Consider the following 25,981-nt stretch of genomic DNA (forward strand, 5'->3'; position numbering starts at 1 on the left):
CAGTAACATGACTGGCATTGACAGTTCAAATCTGTGGTGAAGTAATATCATGTTATAATATCATGATATAGAACTGAATATAGAACTTTTAACTTTTTAACACAAATATCCTTACACCACCTATAATAATCTCTTCGGGTCTTTTGATCATTTCCAAAAAAGGAATAAGATATGCACATCCCCACAGTTATTAGATACGGTGCTGGACCCAAAAATGATCAAATGAAGAAAAATGGGAATGTCTGCACACGATATGTTTGCTCCCCGTCCTCTCTACAGTATATTCTATTATATCGTGTGCAGACATTCCCATTCTATTGATCATTCCCACCAAGTTTCATGAAACTCTGCACATGTTTTTTGTTCACGGACAGACAGACACGACAAATCACACACAAACAGAAGGATACAAATATATAAAAAGGTCCCTGCACAATGCTGCGTTTTTCTGCTTTTTAGCTGCGTTTTTCAGAAAAAACGCATCCAGTCTGAAATGACCTTAACTGTTGGAAGAATGTATAGGAGAATGTCAACCACGCTTTTACATCTGTAAACTTGTGATGTGACAATAGTTTAATCTGAATCTGAGCTATTATGTAAGACACATTAAAATGTTTCATACTGATGTGTAAATGTAGTTTGTGCATGTCATTAACCATATGAACCTTATGAAAAACATTCACAGAACAAGTGTAGAGAGTTTGACTCTTAAGTGGTTCCACATGAACCCTAGTGTCCCTATTCTGGGGCAAACATTGTGCATCTGAATCTGAGCTTTTATGTAACACACATTACAATGTTTCACAAGATGAATAGTCTCCACAAGGCCATCTCATGGCTGTTTAGCAGCTTTACAAATAAAGGAAGTATCTCTACGTTTTGTTTACATTATCTATGTTGAAGTTGGGCTTTTTTTCCCCAGGTACGTAGGTGGCGTCATATACCAAGTCCGTATATATACATATCCCAACGTAGACTCAGTCTATATAATGGTTGATGCCTACGGAAGCCTTTAACATTGGTCCGGTTCCCATAGCAACGCCCCACCGTTCCAACTATGGGATTGGAAATATATTCACAGTGCAGAGCAGTGGAAGGGAGGATTTTCAAACCGTCATAACTCAGATTCTAAAATCGCTGTCCACATTTCGGATTTAATTTGTGCCTTTTGTACTGCGACACTGGCGCTTCTGACGAGAGGTAAGGAGTGTGTGAGTGTTCCAATGCTGCGGTAGTGTGTGTAACAAGAGTGTGTTGGGGGTGGGGAGGCAGGCAAACACCGTCTTCTTAAAGTGGGCGTGTATGCTGGCCCCTGGAGCTGGGGTTTATGCTAACAGCTAGCGGTAGAGATAGAGTTAAATCAGAGCACCCAGCGATTTACAGCAACGAAGCACATTTAGCGACGCACCACACGCTATCCCGGATGTAGCTGAAGTAGCTTGATGTAGCCAAAACACTCCTGAGGCGATCGACAACAACGGGAGGTATGATTAATTCTAACACGACTAGCGACGGGACCGCGATGGGCCGTCTAAAACATCATCTTTGCTTAGAATTGGACGGAATGATTTAGATCAAGAGTTATTCACGTTTTAAGATTTTCGATCTGACCCGCTCAAATGGGGGGGGATCATTTTCGATGACGTCCCAAACGGAAATAACATTGAAGATTGCGCAACAAACGCTCCCAGCCTGTGGAGCGATGCGATCGGGTGTTAAAAGTTGTTGAGAATAATCATTTCTATTTATATAATGTTCATTCGATAACAGGAGTCCATTTCTCCAGCTCTTTAGACAACTGAAAATACATTTCTAGGTTGGTTACAAATTTCATCCAATCAGGTGAGACCACAAAGATGACTTATCAACTTGTATTCCAGTTCCAATCTTTGTCTCCACCAGGCCGAAGGCATGGGGAGAGAGTATGTTTTGCACTCCGTCCGTGTGTGTGTCCGTCCGTGTGTGTGTCCTTCCGTCCGTCCGTTACCAGCTAATCTCCGGCACCGTTAACCCGGTCGATGCCAAACTTTGCACACACACTCCCTGGATGCCAACGATGAACCTCTGCCCCGCATTTTCCAGAACAGCCTGTTATAGCGCCACCATGAGGCAGCTTTTCACATTGTTTACCTAAAACTGCACCGATCTGCGTGAAACGTTGCATGCACACTCCCTAGAGGCCAAGGACAAACCTTTGACCTGCATTTTCCACATCTGCCTTTTATAGCGCCACCAGGAGGCCGAATTTTGTAAAACACATTTTTGGATATTACTCCTCCAGATTCTGTCCAAAAATCTCAAAAATCGTTACACAGTATCTCTCTGGTCATGTGCTCAAGTTGGATCTGTCCGATATTTCATATTCCATCCTAATTGGCTATAATTGGCTTTCACAGTTTGCAAGATTGCCCCGTTTTGAACAAAAGCCTCAAATCATGAACGCAGCATGCAATTTACGTCAAATCTTTCACACATTTTCTTACTAGGCTGAGGAATATATCCCACCCTTTTCACATTGGCCTGTTATAGCGCCACCAACAGGTTGATTTTTGCAAAACACATTTTTGGAACAAAATGCCTCAAATCATCCAATTGCCATCAAAGGCAAACATATTACTTATTTATATTACTCCTAAACATTTTGCCAAACATCTCACACAGTCCTATCCTCCTGGTGGAGACCTGTGCCCAGAAGGGCACTTTTTCTAGTTTATTTTCTTTTCGTTTCAATCACAAATGTAACTTGTTTATCCTGTATACTGTATGAATTCTTTTTTTTAAGATTTGTTTTTGGCTTTTGTGCCTTTATTGATAATTACAGTGAAGACAGACATGAAAGAGGGAGTGAGAGAGGGGGAGAGCATGCATGCAGCAACGGTCGTCATGAACAGGCCAGAGCCTATATGTGGCATGCGCCTGGACCACTAGGCCAGAGGGCGCCCTACTGTATGAATTCTCCAGATTGAAAGTCTCCAGATTGGATTAAATTGGCATCCTGATCTGAAAATGTATTTTATGTGTACTAAAGTGGCATGCCAGAGAGACGGAGAGAGCCATAGCAATATAGATGTTTTAACACTCATTCTAACAACAAAATATCAATTACAGCACCAAAATACCCCCCCACACACACACACACACACACACACACACACACACACACACACACACACACACACACACACACACACACACACACACACACACACACACACACACACACACACACACACACACACACACACACACACACCCCCCCCCCCCTCCCCCCCACCCCGCCACAACAACAACAGCAAGCTGCCCCTGCAAACCCTAGAGTGAATCCCTACAACGTTGCCGACATGATCCGACCACAAAAACCACACGGTATATCTGACCAACCATCACGACACAATGTGAGACGACTGGCTAACCCCTGGCACCCGCTACAATATGGAGCTCCGGGTGTCTGCCAGCGTGTGCCGGGACCCTGGCTGGCAACATTTCCATCCCGGTGGTTCCCGGGGGAGTCGCACATCAATTGCTCTCAGCTAAATGCACTCACATATGAATATTTCAGTACAATTTAATGTTTCAGCCGCGGCCCCAGAGGAGCAGAGCATCAATTTGTGAACACAGTTCTCCCAGAGTTAAAAGCCAGCCTGGATAATACAGTATGAAAGGCGCTGTCAATCCAGGGGGCTATTTTTTTCACTTGGGAGATGATGGGGGGCGGGGTGTGTGGGGGGGGTTACCTCTGGTACCAGTTACATACAAACAGCTTCTGAAAGTTTTCCCTCTACAAAGTACCTTACTAAAGCCTTTGGATTAACCACTTAAAGGAGCACTTCGCCCGTTTCTAACCTTGTCCTCCTCATATAATCGGCCCTCACTAATGCTCATTATAAGATGGTACCATTTCCGTCTGATAGCGTGGACAGCTCAGTGGGTTAACTTGTGAGGCTGTCTGGTAGTCAGAAGGTCACCGGTTCAGCCGGCTCAGCCACTGTCTATGTCGTAGAGCCCCCCCCCCCACACACACACACACACAGCAGCAGTGTTGTTGTTTTCGTCGACTGAAACTAAGACGAAAAATGTTCGTCGACTACCTTTTTTCACTGACGAAAACTAAATGGAAACTAAGCTATGTTGACTAAACATAGACAATTTCGTCAACAAATAAAAAACTAGACTAAAATTTTAGGGAGGGACTAGTGGACAAGAGATCCAGTATAAATAAAAGACAAGTCATTTTACACTTGGTTTCATGCTGAAAATAGCCGATCTACAAGCTCACAAGCTTGTAGATCGGCTATTTTCAGCAAGTGTAAGACGAGTAAAGCAACTGCAGATTTAGTCGACTAAAATCTTATGAAATTTAGTCGAATAAAACTATAGACCGACACTAAAACATTCCAGGTGACTAAAATGTGACTAAAACTAAATTAAGTGTCATTCCAAAGACTATGACTAAAACTAAAACAGAAATGTGCTGCCAAAAGCAACAGTGCACAGCAGGCCAGGGATCATGCACCTGCTGGCCTGTTCTTCAATACCCCAGTGGTGATGCTGAGACCAATGCGTTCAGAGCCACAGCAGGGCTAGCTTCAGGTGTGAGAACATGATCCTGAAACCTGTGCGTTCACACAGCAGAGCAAGCTTCATATGAGCATAATGCATATCCACTTCATCCACCAGCTGGCTATGTAGAATAAAAGGGTAATTTAATTTTTATTTTATTTTTTTGGATCTCTCTATTTCTATATGATTTGGATCACAAAAGAATGATGGGTGTACAAATGATGGTGCCATTGGTTGTCAAAGGCAGGGGTCCTTGGTGGGGTTCTAGGCGGTCAAAATGTGTTAATAGATAATCAATAGATAGATAATCACAATCATTTTAACCAATTATATGTTGTGGTTATTAACGGGACGGGAACCCGTTTTGGTGTTTTAACTAAGCATTATGTTATACTTTAGCTATTGAAAAATAGCAGATCTACAAGCTCATAGCTCAAAGCTCACACAATGTGTCCTGTTGTGAACTTTGTCACAAGGCATATGGCTTACATGTGTAAAAACGTGAATGGAATTACTTTCCGTATTCGTTCACAAACTTTCCCGAACACATTTGTAGTGTTCAGGAAAGAGAAGAAGAATTAAAGACAGAATGAAAGAATACAGGTCAGATATTAAAATATTCCTGATATGAGTAGAGTATGATACATGCATACATACTGTACATACATATAGGGTGCATGGTTAGAAGAAATGGCAATGCATGAGGCAGTTAAAATAGCTGCAGATATACTAACAGACGTATACATTAAGTTAAAATAGCAGCAGATATTATGTTAGTATCTGTATCTGCTGCTATTTTAACTTAATGTATACGTCTGCTAGTATACTGTATCTGTAGCTCTGGTCCATAGCCTTCTACTGCTTCTACGATTCTGCCCTGCAGTATAAGGCTATGGGACTTTCCGTTTTAAATCTCAAATCGAAATCAGACCAGCCTCTCCTCTTTAGCGTATTTTAAAAGAACATTTTTGCTACTCACCAAAACAAAGGCGGGTTGTGTCATTAGAAAGCCTACTTTCCTTAGTGGACGCACTCTGAGCCCCCCACCACACGTATTATAAACGGTACTTTTTGGCCAGAAAGGGATTTCTTTCACCGGAGGAAAAATATTCTCTATGAGGCAGTTCTCTGGGCAATATCGGGAGTATTGGGCGCATTGGACTGATTGGAGTAACTAAAAGTATTTTTTTTCGGTGGAAACACGTTTATACGTGTGGTGGGGGGCTCAGAGTGCGTCCACAAAGGAAAGTAGGCTTTCTATTGACACAACCCGTCTTGAGTAGGTCAAAACGTTCGTGAGATTTCCACTAAAGAGGAGAGGCTGGTCTGATTTCGATTTGAGATTTAAAACCGAAAGTCCCATAGTCTTATACTGCAGGGCAGAATCGTAGAAGCAGTAGAAGGCTATGGACCAGAGCTACTGTATCTGCTGCTATTTTACTAAGATCATGTTAAAAGAGCAGCAGTATACATTAAGTTACAATGGCAGCATAATGTATATCTGCTGTTTTCTCTGTGCACCGCCTTATTGTCAGTGGACAGTAACTTCTCTATCAAGCCGTCTTTGTACACAGTGTACACTGTACAGTACACAGTGATGCTGCTGATGTCACAACATGTGCTGAGGTTGTGTCGACTGGGCTGATGAGGCTCATTAAAGTGACACGGCATCGTGTTAAAGACTCTAATAAGCAGCGCTTCACACCAACAGCCAACAGACGATAATAAAATACACGACGTTCCATTTTGTAAGATAAAACAGCCCACTGACAGTTACACTGACACGGTAATAATGGCACCGCTTCTCTGGCCGCAACAATGCAAAAAAGGCCTCGAGGCAAGCGATCAAAAATTAATACTAATTATCATGCGGTATACTGCATTAACCCTGAAGAATTATGAATTATAAATCCACAACATGGTTCTACTCTCAGACTGGGCAGGCTAGCACGAGGCCGTGATTTGTTTTCAGACAAGGTATTTTTTGAGGCCTGTCAGAGTAAAGAATAGCACACACACCTGCACACATACCATTAGTGGGTTAAAGCAAAATACCACGACTGAAAATGTTTGTATGGCCAAGTCCTAATTTACGAAGATTTGTGAAACATCATGAAAAGGAGCACAGATTCCTAAACAATTTAACACAATATGTAAAATGATGACGTTTTAGTAATATAGTTCCTGTTGTTCTACATTATGACCAACCATGTGCGGACAGATTGAGGCTTTAACCTTTGCTTTTATGAAATATCCCAGACCATTAGGGTTTTATGGAAGATGCTTCTGAACACATTGCTAGTTTGATTACTTTAATCTTAAAAAAAAAGATAACCAAATCTACAAGTTCAAAGCGACACATTGAGTGCTTGTAGATCGGCTATTTTCGCTGAGCAACACGGTTCCATAGAAGACATGTTGGCTATGGAATCCACGTGTAGCCCACTAGGAAATCACTGTACTTTACATCAATAGTGTACTAGGAAATTATATCTACCACCAATTGTTTAAACTTCATATACTTTTAATTGTTTAAACTTCATAAAATCCACAGACAGACCACTGTCAACCTGCATGGCATATTGTGGTCAACTGGGAATGTCATTACAGGAAAAACATTGTCACACATTTTTCAAACGTGACCATGTCATATTAATGTCGATTAATGTATACAAAATGTAATTAAATTAACAGAAAAGATGGAATATATAATATACAAGCTAAGCTTCATGCGCAACAGCGACGATATGCAATTATAAATGTAAAAGTGACTACAAAACGTTTATATTTACAACTTTCGCTTATCAGCCTAGTACCAGATTTATATTCATTACACTGCTGGCAGACTTGACCATTTTGGGGTGTAGAGTGAACTCAAAGCACTTAGAAGTCTCCTCACTAATGGGTCTGGTAAATCATTTAGGAATTTAAAGTCTAAGCTAAGTACATTTCAGCAGGTTCAAACATGGCTGTGTGATGACAGCTGGACTATTCCTATTGGAAGCCAAAGTGCATAATTAACCAATTTAAACCTCATTCAGACTGAAGTAATTACATGATGTCACACCAGACATGACATAGTAGAGATATTGTACTACAATTTCCAATTACAATTTAGGCATTTAGCAGGCGCTCTATATCCAGAGTGAGATTGGAATTAGCAGAGTAAGCATGAACTCTAGTCCAGGGGTTTTCAACTGAATGTAAACCAGGTACCACCACGGACTAAAAATCAACCTGGGGACCACTGTTGTGTTGGGGTGGATTAGTGCATTCTTAACACTTGCTATGCAATGCATCCCATGTCTATACCACTGTTTCTCAACCGATGGTCCACGGACGGTCCATGGCATAATAGGCAGGTGGTCCAAAAAAGGAAAATGTTTTAAAATATAAATAAAATAAAAGTCCATCAAATGTAAGAAAATATTTGAATAATTAGCTAATAAAAAAGATTTAAATGAAATCATGACCGTTAAGGGCTTGATTTAATTAATTGCACGATACTATTGTATCTGTATTTTATATGCAATGTAATGTTGTGTTCTGAAAAGAGCTCTATAAATAAAGTTTATTATTTTTATATTACTATGTGCAACAAATGATATCAAGCCCAGGCTATATTATATTTTTATTTTTTTAGAACCACTGATCTATTCCTATATCCACGGTTACCCTTATTCCATTCTCTTACTTCAGGTTAACTCAGGTACACTGATATACAGTACTGATAGAGCAGACACATGATGTGGGCACAATTCCTAATAATGATGACTCAATCAGGCAAGCTGGTACACTTACCCTTCTTGAGATTCTAAAGGTGGTTGCACACTGGACGCGTTTTTCGGAAAACCGATGGAGAAACGCAGCAAAAAATCTGAAAATCACGCCCGGTGTGTAGGGACCTTAACTCCCTTTTCTGTGGAATGTCTTACCCTCAGACCCCAGAGAGAAACCCCAGTAAATGACAACATTGACACACTTCCACGGAACGGTTCCGTGGAAGAAAATACAAAATCTTCACTTTGCTACATTACTAAATGCATGGTCAGGGACCACATGCAATACCTTCACAGACCACCAGTGGTCCACAGACCACCACTTGAAAACACCTGCTCTAGTCAATAAACAACAAGGTAAACAGTACTGCATTCTACAAGGTAAAAGTAGAGTGCAGCCAGAAAGAACAGTATAGTGCCTCAAAGAAACTAGGCTAGGCTGGTAAACAAAGAACCTAGCCTGTTGGGTTTATAATCCGGCCGGGAGCGGATGATAATTTACGTCATGTTACAGTCTGGTTTGTATAGTCATCAGGCCAGAAACCCCAAACCGGAATCAGAATTACCCAAAATAATTCACTGCATCATCATTTTAGGGCTTACCCAGAAGAAGAGAAGAGCTTTTTATTTAATGTCAAAGTGCAACGTTTCGGTCTTTCGACCTTCCTCAAGCAATGCTTGATGCTTGAGGAAGGTCTTAGGGGTTAGGGCTTACCCAAAAAAGCCTTGATGCAGCGTATGAATCCGACAAGTTTCTTCAAGTACTTCTTGGAATAGTTTGTTTGGTATATCCATATTTTATTCGAGACGAGACTAAAAACAAACAGGGGGGACCATAACGCAATGCAGAGTTTTTTTTACATTATCCGGTCTAAACCATGCCTAGAACGGATCACACGGGCGATTTTATTTAGGAATACAGACCAGGCTTTCCTCCGAGATGGAAAGTCTGGTGACGCGAGGTTACAAAAACCTAGCCATTTGTCTACACATCAAGCTATGGAATCATAAACATTCTTAACGTGTGGTCAAGAAAAACACTTTTAAGTACCAAAACATGAGTGACCAAGATAATCTACATTGTAAACTATCCCCTATTATATCGATATTGTGACCAAAATATTAATTTTCTTATTCAAAAATATATAATAAATAATCGATCTACAATACAAGCTCATGACACACACGGTACACACACATTTTCACTCAAAAGACCAGAATGAAAATAAAGCTTTCGTGTTCTATCCTTTTGACAGATATGAACAAGTATATTCATTCATATGCATTGTTGCCTTGTTGTCAATCAAGTAATCAAAAATGTAATAACTTACGGGTGCCACAATCTTCCCCGTCTGTCCAACCTGCAGGTCGTTGGGAACGTAGCCAGCATCTACAGCAGCCCTGGAAGCCCCCACTGACAACATGCAGAACATGCTTTATACTCTATGTAGCTATGTATACCGTATGTACATACACTGTGACACACACACACACACACACACACACACACACACACACACACACACACACACACACACACACACACACACACACACACACACACACACACACACACACACACACACACACACACACACACACACACACACACACACACACACACACACGTGTCTGTGTACCTATGGTGTGTACCCCATAGTGATGATTTGATTGGCCAGTTTTGTGTGTACCCCATAGTGATGTAAGATGATAAGAGCGCCCCTCACTTCACACAAGTGTGATTATTTTGCGACCGTAGGTCAGTTTACTATGAAAACTGAAATGGTTGGAGACATAAATCAAAGTGCATTACCTGCAGCGTTCATTGTATCAGCCAGGTCATACAGCAACTTGAAGTTGTCACCACTCTTCAGACCTCTGCCTAAAACACAACATCATCTCATAAGAAACTCTCAAGAAGGCAAGGATCAGGTTTTTTTGGACAGACATACAAGACACTGGAGCAGCTCGGACAGTTAAAGCCACTGCTAGTATAACAAGAAATGACTTACGTTTCCATATTTCGATCTTCCTCAGCGTCATCACTTATATATATATCGTTTTTTTAAGTGAACATTTTTAACTCAAATCTTTGCTTCTGCCCCCCCCCCGCCCCCCCTGCCCTGTAGTAACTCTGATGACCCCAGGGACCCCCACTGATCTAAGGTTTGTTTTACAACACAGGAATGAAAGAAAGACTGTAGGAGTGGCTCAGTTCCCGGTTTGATCCCCGGCTCCCTCTGGGTTAGTATCAAATTGTCCTTGAGCAAGACACTGAACCCTTAACTGCTCCCGATGAGCAGGTTGGTGCTTGCATGGCTTTGTCTGCCGTCGGTGTGACTGTAATGCACGATTGCACGTAGCAAAGCGCTTTGGATCATTCAGCCATATAAAAGCACCATTTCAGGTTCTTACCTCCAGACACCACTACTTTGGCACTGGTGAGTTCTGGTCTGTCACTCTTGGTCACATTCTGTTCAATCCACTGGGACACGCCCACTGGAGGAGGTGGAGTCACTGAAAAACACAGGAATTGTTGGCTCCAAAATGACTTTCCACCGGACGTCATCGATATGTGACATGCATAGACATGTGCATAGCATATGGCATGATGTGCAGCGAGTACTGCAGCGGGTTCTTCAGGGACCATGACGTTTTCAGTTTGGGACTAAAGCAGTGGACAGACTGACTGACTGACCAATGAGTTCATGAGTCACAAGTAAGCATACGGCCTGGACAATGTTGTTAAAAAAAATCTACAGGTAAAAAAATACAAAATACTTTCTTAGGGTGGGACAAAAAGAGTCTTGAGACAACTCGTTATAATTTGGCACTAAAATAAAATGTAATTGAATTGAATTAGCGGCATTGTTTGATTCCCAGCCAGGACATCTGTGCTCTGCATGTTAACCCCATCTTTCTGTTGTCTCTTTGCTCTGTCCCTTCTGAGCTAATCACTAAACCCCGAGCTACACTTACACTTAGTTATACTTGGTTACGTGTGGGTCAGGGTGTCACACGTAATCTACAAGCTCACAACACATCATAGCGAGCAACTAAGTATACATCTGGCCTAACAAGCCATGAGAATAATCTTTAAAAAATACATTTATATTTGGTTAATTAATTAATCTTAACTCAGATAAACCATTATCTAATGAAGAGAAAACTAGTTCCCACTCAACTGCAATTATTACCACGGTAGATACTGCATCACAGCTTTTCACCATTAAATGTTAAACTTTGTTTGTTTAATTACACCATCATTTTGAAAGCGAGGCAGTTGTAGTTGAATCCATTAACCAAATACATCAAATAAATTAGAATATGAATATATCATGGCAAACGAGAACCAATTGTCATGTACAGAATAAGATACATCTCTCAATCTCAAAAGAAATCTACAATATATTAGAATTACAGCTGGTAATATTACTTAGAAATGTTGCCACAATATGTAAGGATCGATGTTGAAAGCTGATATGCCTCCGTAAAAAAATAATTCTGAACTGAGTGTTTTCTGTCTTTATCTACCGACTAATTAGCCAGATTTTATTTGTTTGTTTATTTGGATCCCCATTAGCTACTACCTTAGTAGAAGCAACTCTTCCTTAGCCAGGCTAATAAGCCAGACTCAAATCACACTGTAATCCGCCGGCAGGCAATTTTATTTTTTGCCAACGGCTGATTCGGTCTGGCTTCAGCCAGGCTAACTCTTCCTGGGGTCCACACATCAAATACATTACATAATATGAATACATTTTACAAGACTGTATAAGAAAAACAGTTAAAAAGTAAAATACAACTAATTATAAAACAAGTGATTAATACATATAACATCTCAACAACCATGAATACAATTTCAGTTTAAGTACGATTAACCATTGTATCCCTACTTTATACTTTATTGTACAACCATGTCATACAAAAAAATAAGGCATGCACACCTCAAATGTTTTACCCAAAATCGAGGTTGCACCCCTACATTGCACATATTTTTATTTTATTTTTTGTTTTTTGTTTGTTTGGTTTCCTCCCACTACTTGCTACTGATGTACCATCCTGCTGCCCACCTGCCAGTGAGGAGCCCCCACCGGGAGGACATAGCACCTCCGTCCTACTCCTCCCGCTAAACATTCCCTGCCGACAGGCTCCACCCCACCTAGGAGTATACGGTAACATGTCATTGGTTCGACCTCCCGTTAGATCGACCATTACTAACTCTATCTCTAACTCTAACCTAAACATAACCGCAAGCACGGGAGCAACGCATCCCTCACCAACCATAATCCGGTCGAACTAACGGGAGGTCGAACCTTAGGGCAGCCACCGGAGTATACGTGCAGTGACCCAAATCACCCTCCCCGCCTGGCTTACCTCCCCTGAACACAGGCCATTCATATAGGAGCTCGGCAGGTCTGATGCAGCGCAGTAGATTTAAAACCCCAAGACTCAGTGATATACAACAGAAAGTTAAGATAATTTTTACCCTGTTCAGAGGCAGCGCTTCCTCCCTCAGTGGGTGCAGGTTCAAACGACGTCCCCCTGACCGTGAACACCTTGACACTGTCACTGGACTTCACCGTTTCCAGAGCATTCCCTGTAGAACACACCGTGGCCTTGGAGTTAGTATCATCACACCATATACAATGTGCAGGCGTTTAGCTCTGTGTGTCTGGACAGGACTGTGGATTTTCTTTTTAGGTCTGGTATTAATTTTTATTTTACAGGAAACAACAAAGACCTTCCAACTGGCAGACGTTCAGTTGAATGGAGCAGGGGGAGTTCAGAGAACTGGGTATTGTAAATTACTCATTGATCTGACAATAGAGAGGCAGAGGGCCACGGCACAGATCTCAAGTCACTCCAGTACCCTGTCCCGCTGGAAAACCGTTAAGCTCTTGCTAAATCTTAACCATTTCCTAAGTTCCTACCTGGTGTTCCTATTTTAGGCATATCATTTTATATATAATTGATATAATGCTACGATCAGGGGGGGAAAAGCTTGCATACAAAGTTTGGTGCTGATCGTCCCAGCAGTTTCTGAGATTAGGACCGGAAACACAGACAAAGCCTGTATGACTGCCTCTTGCAAAGCCATGCTGTAAAACGTTATTTTGGCGGTGAATATTCCATTAATGCCAATTGTAAATATACAACACGGTTGTAAATATACAACACGGCTGCAATGTGTCAATGTAATCGTGTGGATCTCGAGATTCGCACACACACACACACACACACCACACACACACACCACACACACAAAGCCATGCCGTAAAAAAACAAAACCTCACCAGCATAAATGGTTCTGACAAAGGTGTCTTGCGATTTAACTTCAATGATGTCTGAAATGGCAGCGACGTCCAGCTTGGCTGCCACTCTGGGAAGGAGATTCTGTAAACACAAGTGTTCAGTTAAGAAAATGTAGCACTGACGAAGGTCAGAAACTCCTCACCTTGAGCACAGAGCACTTTATGGGTATAAAATAAATACTATTTTCTTAGTCTCTGTCTAAGGACTCACTCTTCCTAAATAGTTAATAGAGCAAGTCTTTTTCTGCCAGTTTTAAGTTTATTGAGAACACGCACCTGCAGTAAACCGACCCTGAAAGGACACTACGTCTGGGGGATAACTTTATTTACAATGGCACGGTTAGAGCAGGCTCTGGAAATTAGTGCTATATAATTTCCGTTGGGAGTAAAGTCAGTTTACAGTAAAAGTTTTGTTCATTTTATAGTAGAATAACAAAAATAGCCTACTGTATCTACAAGCTCGCACAACATGTCATGATGCGATGTGATATGCGTAATACAAGTTCACAATGACTTCACATGAGCTTGTAGATCAGCTAATTTCACTATTCATCGTACAATTAAGAATAGGGCTTAAGTGGTTAATGAATGTTTATGTACACACACACACACACACACTGTAGTGTGTTGCTCAGATATATTAAAAAAAACATTCAGAGGCCTTGCTCGGAAATGGAATGCGGCAATCAGACCCGTCTTAAACAAACAAGTACTGATGTTTTTTCCCCAGCGAAAGTGCAATCAAATCCAGGAGATTAAGATGCATCATCTGAAAAGGATTCATCTACTCAGGGAAATCACGCTCCAGCCCGGTCTCAGTCAATATGAGCTGGATTACAATACATAAAGATATTGTTTAATGCATCCTAACTCAATTGGAATGCCATTATGATCTTTGAGTTGACAGTTCTATTGCGGAATGACAGATTACAAGAGGAGGTAATTGAGAGTAGTTCTACACTGTGACTGAAGATCCCCTCCTTATGAAATTGAAATGGAACAAAACTTTCAGACGCATTAAAGGCGTAATGTTAAAAAATGCATAGTCAGATAAACTATCCGCGCATGTGGCTTCATTGAGGCAACGCATTCCTGGGGACGTCACTATTATCCTTACTGTCAGCCAGGCATTGTGTATAAAATGGTTACTTTTCAGGAAATCTTCTCTGTCGGGTGGAAACCTCATGCGTCCATATTCAGGATTCAAATTCAAATGTAGCAGATCTACAAGCTCGAAACGCGTTTCGGGCTTGCTTATCTGCTACTGTTTATCATTTGTGTGAAGCTGTAGTATGATTAAGTAGGGCACCACTCAAAAAATCACACCTGTGTGAACTGAGTGGTGCAACTACACATTTACTTTTTTTAGATCACTCTGACGTGATGTCGGTGATGTCAGTGACGTCACATACTAACCATAGCAACCATGCTCACCCGTACAGGCACAAACACACACGGGTACTAACAAAGCCAGTTGTTGGAGTGGTTTGCACCACACAAAGTGTTGGATATATATGGAGATGGTTTCTGCCCGACAGCAACGAGATGGGAAGCTGTGTTCCGACAAGCTCACAAGGCGCCGCGATGCAACGTGTTGTGAGATTGATTGGTTATTATTCTCACTACTTCTGCGCAACACAAAATAATGCCCTATACTACACAAGTAGGGCATCCTGAAAAGTAACAGTTTTGGACATATAAGGTTTCCACCCGACAGAGACGATATACTGAATATATCTGCCAGGTAAGTAGTTTCATGACAAAAGACACTTTCATAATCTTGGGTGTTCCTTGCTACTGACAAATATACAGTCACATGATCTGACAAGGGTGGGGCAAATAATGGAATCAATATTAATTATTGAACCACAATGCACAAGAAGATATCGAACATATTGATATGTAGCCTACGGTATATTGGATTATACCTACATTGGTTTAATATGAATAATCACAAATTAAGATTATTTATATCCTTTTCATTTGCAGGCATTTATTTTTGTAATTATAAAATATGTTTAAAAATGATGGTGGTCATTCTATTCTTCCCATGATTTATTGTTGTGTTCATTGGAAAGATGATTAACCCACTTAGGCCTGACGTTTTCTGAAATACCTCATGTTTCTATGTCAGTGGTGCTCAACAGTTCATGTCAAGAACCCCCAGAATTATGTATTTTGGCCGCGGCCCCCCCATCTGAAAATATGTTGTTCCAGACACCCCCGGAAGCAAAGATTTGAGTGAAAACGTTCGCTCTGAAAGAATATATTTTCAAAGATTTGCGCCACAATTTCACGATTTTTCAAAAATAGCAGATCTACAAGCTCGTAGCGCGGCACTCGGTGCCGCGCTATGAGCTTGTAGATCTGCTATTTTTCAATAGCTAAAGTATAACATAATGCTTTAAACACCAAAAGGGGTTCCCTAAAGTCGAGTTGTGAAAGAGAGAATTCCAAAGCAACAGTGGATTATGTGACTGACCTTTCCAAAAGCAGAGGCTCCTGCACAGATGTGAGTGAAGTTAAACTGGCTCTGAGAGGCCAGGATCAGTGGCGTTAATTCCTCTGTAGAGAGACATATACATGTAGGACTGATTAGGGTTTTAATGTTATAGCACAAAGACTGACTCTTAGGTTAATGAAATAATTTAGCAAATAAATCGGTTAAAAATAAAATGGAAATTGTAATAATATTAACCGCCAACTGGTATATAAATATAAGTATTGCTTTTCTTATTATAATTAACCACATGAAAGCTAGCATCTCCAGGCCCGGATTTACCATTGGGGTAGGGTGGGCTGCAACCCGGGGGCCCCCGACAATTCTTTACAATGATGAAATTGTGAAGTATTGCAAACCAATTCAAGTGAGATTTGTGTTCAGTTATTGTATATTTAGTTGAATTATGGTTAAAACATTGAGAGCTTCTGCTCTGCTGTCAGACAGCTCTCTCTCTCTCATTGTTTTCGCCGTGCAGCCAAATTGCACACTGCACGGCCGAGGGGGCCCCTGAAATTTCACCTAGGGGCCCCCATTGCTGTAAATCCGGCCCTGAGCATCTCTATCCGGGATGAACATTCAGCAAAAACAGCCAAATGACAACTCTGGATCGGTTAAGTTCAGTGGACAGATTTTGTGTAGAGGGGAAAAGGAGATGGCCTAGCCCTAGAATATAGACCACTGTGGGACTCCGGTATATGAAGTATACAGGGTCCAAGTGGTTAATTATGCTTACTTTTATACATAACAGGACTTCCATCAGTGTACTTAGTTTACCTGGTAGGAGGCCTTTATAGCAGTCGTGTTGAGCCACCAGAATCTTCTTGACCCCCTGGACCTTACTGATCTGTTCAGCAACCTACACCAACACAACCATAAGAAGGATAGAAGTGTTTCCCACACGTTCATGATTCATTTGAAACCAAATATATAAAATTGAATCAAGCAACTTAAGAACTGTCTGGTGTGCACACAAAAGTCTGAGTAGATCTTAAAATGTGCTTTTAAGTGTCATAGAGTTGTTCAGATAGATACCTATACATATATTCCTAAATCGGTATCGGTATCAGAAATCGGTATCGGCAAGTAAGCCTGTCAATGCCATTCCAATTATCCGATTCCGATTTATCACATTATATTATTTTTACATATTTTGATTGCTTCAGTTGATGTTGCACGTTGATGTCTATACTCTTACTGTACTATTTACAATGTAATTTTACTAACTTGTAGCTGCACAACAATGGAATTTGTATTCATAACTAGTTCAGTGGTTCTCAAACCTTCACATTTCAATGACCCCCATAACTCTGAGAGTGTACAAAGGGAACCAAATGGACCTGTAAGGGTCAATTTTGTTGAACTTTTTTTTTTACTTGACCTGTAAGAGTCCATTTGGAACCCTAAAGGAACCCAAGAGGGGTCCCTGGACCCCACTTTGGGAACAACTGCCCTAGATTTGTCTAAATTACACAATGGTATCGGATCGGGTACTCTCTCAGTATCGACCGATACGCAAGCTATGAGAATCGATATCGGGAAGGAAAATGTAACCTGTGTGTGGACACGGCAGGCCTACCGTACCGTGGAGCAGTCGGTCCCAGCCACCAGACATGACACCTCTCCTCCCACTTTGGTGGCAGCGGTGATGGCATTCAGTGTGATGGCTGTCAGCTTGCCATTTTCATGCTCTGCCACTACCAGGGTGCTCTGACACCTGTGCAGGAGACTGCGCTGCAAGACAAGACAGGTAAGGGGACAACGTTGAATTTGCATTTGCATTGCATGCAGACTAGAGCAATGTGATGTTCAGGATTCAAACATCAATCTTTGTTATTTTTTTATATATAATTGGAGATAATTAGATAAGTAGAGTAGAAAAATATTTTTTTGCCCTTTATTCCCTCCCAATTTAGTCATTATGCCAATACATTCTGACACTGCTGTTGTATCCCCACTGGGAGGAAATAGCGCCTCCATCTCCTCCTGTTCAACATTCCCGGCTGACAGCCGAAAGGAATACACGTGTGCAGTAACAAAGATCACCCTGACTGCCCTCCACCCAGCACAGATCACCCTCACTGCCTGGCTGCCCTCCACCCAGCACAGATCACCCTCACTGCCCTCCACCCAGCACAGATCACCCTCATTGCCCTCCACCCAGCATAGATCACCCTCACTGCCTGGCTGCCCTCCACCCAGTATAGATCACCCTCACTGCCCTCCACCCAGCACAGATCACCCTCATTGCCCTCCACCCAGCACAGATCACCCTCACTGCCCTCCACCCAGCACAGATCACCCTCACTGCCTGGCTGCCCTCCACCGAGCACAGATCACCCTCACTGCCCTCCACCCAGCACAGACCATTTTGTTCGTATATAGACGGTCAGAAAGCCAGATCAGGATGGTGGGCAGGTGTTTTACCCCACCAGGGTGCCCCATCAATCTTTGACAGCAAATGTAAAGCTATTGTAAGCTTTTAGGAAGCATACAATAACAGTACACACACAGCTTGTATTTAAAAAAAATAACGATGTTAGAAGAAGGCAAATTATGACACCTTCAACGTGTGTTTACGGTTCAAATCTGCTGCCGGGGCCAATCAAAGGCTATGGGAAAATTAACCAGAACAGAGAATGGGTAATGTAATGGGTATGCCAGGGACAAGTCATCTATGAATGAACAGCAAAGAGCAAGCAATAGTGATAATCACAAAAAGGGACACAACAGTGATGAAGAAAGATGTTGGTGAAACTTATATGAAGTATAGTACTTCCTGTCTTTGTACGCACGCACGCACGCACGCACGCACGCACGCACGCACGCACGCACGCACGCGGTTACAGAGTTAAGTAGCGATCGGCTGCTGTCTATAGCTTAACTATGTGTCCAATGCTTTGGAAATTAATAACTGGAAGTTATCTGCATATCAAAAACATCACACCTGTGTGAAGTGTGGGGCCCTCTTATCTTACAACATCGAGGAGCCAATAAGAGACCACTATTTTTACCCTGACATACATACCCAACCGACTCGATCGCATTGCACCGATCACAGTACCTTTTACTCACCCAAGATATCATCAATAGCCAATAAGGGAAAAAAATGGGTTGCAAAATCGTTTTACGTGTAACCTCTATTAATCTAACTCTACTATATTAAAGTCTAACTCATGTTGCTATGATTAGATGATGTAATGATGATGTAAAACAAACTTTAACTTTTTTAAATTGTCTTTATTGTTAATGGCCTTTAATGTTTGTGTTAGGGACAAGATGACATACATTTTCTCTTCATTGTCAATGGCATTTTTAAAACAAACATTGAACAAAACAAACATTAAACCTGTATATAGGAGGGGCTAGCGCCTATAGGGCTGCTCTTATCATCGTACATCATCATGACATAAAATACACACTATGCCCTATATCAGGGTTCCCCAATTAATTTTCCTCAAGGGCCATATTTTGACTAGGGTACCAGGCTGGGGGCCGAGTCCGCACGCACGAGGTCGAGGTCTTGCCCTGAAAATTCATTTTCAGGGCAAGACCCCATTTGAAAAGGATGCCCAGTTTGACAAATGGCCCACGGGCCGCCTATTGGGGAACCCTGCCCTATATCTTGCGCCACCCCTTACCCCTTATCCCTAAACTTATTTGCCATTTTTTACTATTTTAAAACATTTTAAAATAGTACAAATAGACGATCTACAAGCTAACAACGTGTCGATGTAGATTGGCTAGTTGAACTATTTTTAAATGTTTTAAAATAGTAAAAAATGGCAAATAGGTTTAGGGATAAGGGATAAGGGGTGGCGCAAGATGGAGCCCTATGTCTATTTGCTCAGACACTATGACGTAACATTGTCCATTCATTGTCAATGGGAATGTAATGTTTGTGTAGGACAGTTTGTGCACACACACACCAACAGCTGGATATAGGAGGGGCTAACGCCAGCCACTGTGCAGCGGGGGCAGTGCTGGGCTGCTGGCACTGTGAGTGAAGCCAGACATAGCAACATTACAGATAAAGGTCCTGAGCAACCTCATTTAACCTTCAGTCCGAGGACAGTAGAGCCAATGCTGTGTCACTGTCATGACAAACTGGTTCAATGTGGGATATAGACCTACAGCAGTGGTTCTCAAAGGCCCCCTTTCCACCGGTTGGTTCCCAATGGGAACCGGTTCACTTCTTTTTGGTTCTTAGTCCATGAGCCAGAGCTCCAACATTGGAACGTTAAATTGAGTGGGCAAAACCATACCTATATTAGATTGTTATCACCATGAAACCTCCCCAATTGAGTACTTACACAAAGACAATGATTTATTGTATTACAAATTTTACATTTTTGAGTGGTGCAAACCACTCCAACAATCTATGTATCTATGTATGTGTGTACCTGTACGTGTGTGTACCTGTACGTGGGACCCCCAAAAAATGAGAATGGTTACTATGGTCACTGACATTACATCAGACCACAGCTGATCAGGCTATATAAGACCTTGCACCACTCAGTTCACACGGGTGTGATTTTTAAATATGCAAATGAGGCATTATGAAGGAAAATATGCAAAATAATCGAAAATATGAAAAAGCTACTACTGTGGAAGGGTTATCATTTATTAATTTACTTGTATTGATCATATAAACAATTTAATATAGGTCTAGTTTTTCCCACCAATTTTGGAACCTTTTCCGGTGGAAAGGGGGTCAAAGTGAGGTCTGGACCGTCTGGGGACCCCTAGGGGTCCTTAAAGGGGTTCCAGGGGAGCACCAGCAAAATGTGTTAATATAGCTAACCCTATAGCCGATGCATATAGCCTATATGCATGATCGGCTATGTGAAAAATATACAAATGTGAACATTTAAAAAAAGAAAGATTACACATTTTAATAACACAAATTTTGTATGGGGTCCCTTCGCCTGCGAGAGCTGCCGAGAACTTCTGGGAACTCAGATTAGGGGCACAAATATATTGGTGCATTACTAACCTGACTGTCATCATGATAAACTAACTGGTCTGAACCTCCCCAATGCAGACCACACTGTAAACACAGGGAGTTGTATCACAGACACAGTCAAATCAAACAAGAACAGAGCCAGGATATAACAGGAAAGTGAAATCCGATTTACTGCCTTGCTTACAGCAAGGGGTCTACAACGTGTTTAAAATTGTGTTGCAGATTAAACTTGTTCATATATTTCATAGATAGCTGAATAGACACACATAGCACTATCATCAGTGTTGTAAATTGATGTTTTTATTAATGAGTATGCTTCAGACATTTAACCAAACCAACCACTTCTTAAACCATAAAACCATCAACACTTAGTAAACTTTACTTGACCCAATTGGCTCTGTACTTGATCTGCTTTTCCCCCTACACCAAATCTATTTTCTGCAAATGTTCTGCCAAAACCAGGAACACTAGAGTTCATGTGATTAATATAAAACAAGTTCATAATATGACAAAAATATTTTGGTGGCCTGTAGAGACTCTGAGGACCTCCTATGGGTCCTGGAAATGTAAGTCAAATGGACCCTTAAAAGGTATAGTTCGCCCAAAAAAATACTTTGAGGGTCGCTAGCCCCTCCTGTGCCCAGCTTTGTGTGTTTGTGTGTACCCCAAAGCGATGATTTCATTGGCTGAGCACGGAATGAGAGGATAAAATCACACCCGTATGAAGTGAGGGGCGCTCTTATCATCGTATACATCATCATGGCGTAACATGTCGATTTGCTCAGACACATAATGATGTAAATTCTCCATTCATTGTCAATGGGAATTTAATGTGTAGGACGAAAATGGCCAATTTTCTCATCTACATATGACTTAATTCTCCATTCATTGTCAATGCCATTTAATGTTTGTGTTAGGACAACAATCTACACTATAGCTGAATTTAGGAGGGGCTAGCGCCCCCCAAAAAGTGAGGACAGAAAAATGAGGACGCCAAAAGTGATTGGCCGGAATGTGATGATGTATGATGATAAGAGCGCCCCTCACGTCACACAAGTGTGATTTATTTTCCTATTGATTATTCACCCCATGGAGACTTCATGAAGTCATGGATATTCTTTTGTTTTTGTTGCATTCCTAAGCCAACAATTTGATGATCAGCAGTGCCAGTTCCTTTGGAGACACAATAACACCTTTGTGTCTCCATAGGGAACCACTGCTGGTCATCAAATTATTGGCTAAGGAATGCGACAAAAAAAAACAACTAACTAGAAAAAGTGACCCTCGAGGCACAGGTCTCCACCAGGCCAGATCAGGTTGTGGCCTCCTGGTGGCGCTATAATAGGCCAATGTGAAAAGGGTGCCATTTGATGATTTGAGGCATTTTGTTCCAAAAATGTGTTTTGCAAAAATCCATATAATTAATCTATAACAGGCCAATGTGAAAAGGGTGGGATATATTCCTCAGCCTAGTAGGAAAGTCTGTGAAAGATTTCACGTACATTGCACGCTACGTTCATGATTTGAGGCATTTTGTTTCAAAAGGGCCAATCCTGCAAACTTTGAAAGCCAATGTTAGCCAATTAGGATGGAATATGAAATATTGGACAGATCCATCTAGAACACATGACTACTGTGTAACGATTTGCGGGATTTTTGGACAGAATCTGGAGGAGTAATATAAAAAAACGTGTTTTTCAAAAGTCGGCCTCCTGGTGGCGCTACAACAGGCCGTTCTGGAAACCGGGTTAACGGTGCCGGAGATTAGCTGTTCACAGACAGACGGACAGACACACGGACGGAGTGCAAAACATACTCTCTCCCCATGCCTTTGGCCTGGTGGAGACAACAAAGAAATCCATGAATTCAAGTCTCCATGTGAGTAATCGATAGAAAATGTGGTTACATTTCTACCAAAAGGGCCCTTATGTTGACTTACATTTTACATAAAATAGGCTACTTTAGGTAATCCTTAATTCTTTGAATGTATACAAATGTTTTCCCCTCCTATATTCAGCTATAGTGTAGATTTGTCTTACACAAACATTACATTTCCATTGACAATGAATGGAGAATTTACATCATATGTAGACGAGCAAATCTGCTATTTTTGACACAAAGATCTCCATATATGGATATATTCCAGAACCTGTTCTGACATTACATATGTTGATCCTTCCCCATCCATCCTTCCTCTTCGATGTCTCCCTTCTGACTTACACCTGTCCATTCAAAACTCTAGACGGGCCTGCCCCAAAGTTATTAGTGCAGCCACGCCTGGCAGTCGGCGAAAACTAGAGTTCTCAACAGGCCCGAAAATTAAGGCCCAGCCCTACCTGGGCCCTCATCAAACCCTGTACACTCAAGAGAATGTCCCCGCTACCACCCTTAGATCTCCTTATACTGTATGGAGCTAGATGACCTGTTCTGACATTCCATATGTTGATCTTCCCTCATCAAACCCTGTACACGACATGCTCCTTATATGGCCAGTACAGAATTCATTCCTTTTTTGATCTGACCCACCCCCATGCCAAAGCACCAGTGCTCCCCCAGCAGTCTGCCATCAACGAGGCGGATGCATGCACCTGACCTCAGGCGTCTTACTGGACTTACAATGGCAAGCTACCATGGCTAACTTGCCATTGTGGTTACACACTGTATGGGAGACAAAAAGTGGTGGATATGTTGTGCTTATTAGCATCAGGCAGTACTACTTGTCAACCTTGTCCTACCTGACAGCAGGGTCTAATGGAACAGTAGGGAGACCCACCTCCATTGTACAGCATGTGCTATTAGTTAACATACTGTACCATACAGATGTACTAGTTATAAATTGTATTAACATACTCTACAGATTAAAAATGTTTTATTCAGTAGAATAAATATCGGATTGCAGCTTTAAACGCCAAATCGGGTGCATTATAAATCATCTTCGGGAGAACTTGCACCTCTGAACCCAACACTGGACTGGTGTCCTAATGTGACACACAGAATGTCAACAAAGCAGGGAGGATTGAGTAGGATTACATTTATTTATGTCATTAATAATGTGCAAAAACAAAATACAACAGGTACATGTTCAACATATTTTATATGATATTGTAAGTAGAATGCAGAGTTAGAGAGCATAGTAAAGGGGCTAACTGCTGTGCACAGTGCACTCTAAGCTAGCTGTTCTCATGTCCTCATATGACCCCATACTAAATGTTGACATTCAGCTACATGCTTTCTATTATTCTATCAAGACATTTTAAACCACATTTCAATGAGTTCCACACGGCTGTAAAAGCTTCAGGCAGGTCTACTTACCAGCTGCAGCACATTTGTCCTGGTTAATGCAGAGAACATGACTGTGATGATGAGGACTGGAGCTGAGCTGAAGACAAATAAAACAGCTCAACACTTCTGTCAATGCAACCACAGTAGCGTAGCAGCTTCCGGTATACGGTAGGATTGTGTCAAAATAAAGGTTTAAAGTTGAACAGTAAATACGAATCGTTTTATTGCTTTGAGTTTGAGTCGTTCTTACTGGCCCATATTTCACTGGTTTGAAAGAGTATTTTTACAACTGCGACGTTATGGTCTTGAACTTGACCCCCAACTCCAAGTGCGTTTTATGGGTTTATTGCCTAATTAAAAAGATATGTATCGTCTGGGCTAAACCAGGTTAAAAATAATAAACGTTGTTACGTTTTACTTAAGTGAAAGTAGGGTGCGTTCGGATATAGGCAGGCACACTGAGCGCACGCATATGGAGCTGCACTGCCAAAGTGCCAATACAAACTAATATGCGAGTCACCGGGAGCGCGCTCCCGAACGCATTTCCGAACGCACCCTAAATAGGCCTACTCTGATTACAAAATAATAAAGGTCTCGCATTTACTTAAGTTGAGAAAAGTAGGCGAGTTTACTATTAAAAGCAGTGCAATCAAAGTCACAATTAAAGTGTAAGTATTCTGCAGAATGGCACATACAAGGCTACTTAAAAATGTCACTTAACTTAACTTACCGTAAGTGAATATGCTACTATTGCTACACTAGTTGTTGCTGTCTGTCCATACAGGCTTTTCAGTTAAAAAGAAAAAATACAAATCATGAAATAGCCTGACAGACAGACAGACAGACAGACAGACAGACAGACAGACAGACAGACAGAATAGTTTTGCATCACATGTTTATTGTTTATATTATTGTCTTAGATTTATTTTTGTTTTTATGGATACGCATAAACGCCTCATTTTGTTGGGTATAGATATTATACTGCGTGGGAAGTTTAAAAACAATACAACTTTTTGTTGCATTATCTTCTTGGATGCAAGGACAAAATAATATATAGCCTAAGTGATGATGTAGCCTATATATTAGTTTAAGTGTTGAAATGATATTGTTCTGATACGTATTTGCACCGACAATCACCGCCAGGGAGTTGCCAATGGTTGGTTTACACACAACCATTGGCATAAAACCTGAATTTTTAAGAGAGAGAACATGTTTGTGCAATCCATCCACATTCTGTAGTTATCTGTTGACTGTAGACACCTAAGCAACTGCCAAACGTGGAATAATGTGTAGTTTTGCATATATTCCAGTAGATGGCGATGTCCTCGAATAGATGGACTGAGTGAAGCACTGAGGGCATGAAGGTGTCAAGTTTCCCCTCCTGTGTTCTCGCTCTGAAAATTTACGACTGAAGCTCTTCAAATATTCTCTCAAACTTAAAGAACTGTTCAGAAAGAAGAAGTGCAGGTCAACACAGCGTCATTTGACGTACACCTCACCACCGTCCGCCACCAACAACAGATATGGTCCGTGTGCGCTAGCTGCTTCCCAGACGCACCAACCAAAGGAGATTCATTCA

General features: G+C 41.4%; 1 protein-coding gene across 1 annotated transcript in view; it reads right to left on the bottom strand.

Moving 5' to 3' along the window:
* The window catches only part of LOC306919950 (electron transfer flavoprotein subunit alpha, mitochondrial-like), a 32,503-nt gene extending 7,920 nt beyond the window's left edge, over window positions 1-24,583 (bottom strand). The window contains exons 1-9 of the mRNA XM_079496525.1: window positions 24,433-24,583; window positions 17,739-17,888; window positions 16,932-17,013; window positions 16,137-16,219; window positions 13,637-13,736; window positions 12,829-12,939; window positions 10,755-10,856; window positions 10,153-10,221; window positions 9,671-9,753 (exon numbers count right to left, since the gene is read on the bottom strand). Of these exons, the coding sequence (XP_079352651.1) occupies window positions 9,671-9,753; window positions 10,153-10,221; window positions 10,755-10,856; window positions 12,829-12,939; window positions 13,637-13,736; window positions 16,137-16,219; window positions 16,932-17,013; window positions 17,739-17,888; window positions 24,433-24,471 (819 nt within the window). The 5' untranslated portion in view covers window positions 24,472-24,583. The remainder of the gene's footprint in view (window positions 1-9,670; window positions 9,754-10,152; window positions 10,222-10,754; window positions 10,857-12,828; window positions 12,940-13,636; window positions 13,737-16,136; window positions 16,220-16,931; window positions 17,014-17,738; window positions 17,889-24,432) is intronic.
* Window positions 24,584-25,981: the final 1,398 nt, after the last annotated feature.

This window comes from Electrona antarctica (assembly GCF_951216825.1).
Source record: "Electrona antarctica genome assembly, chromosome: 3".
NCBI lineage: Eukaryota > Metazoa > Chordata > Actinopteri > Myctophiformes > Myctophidae > Electrona > Electrona antarctica.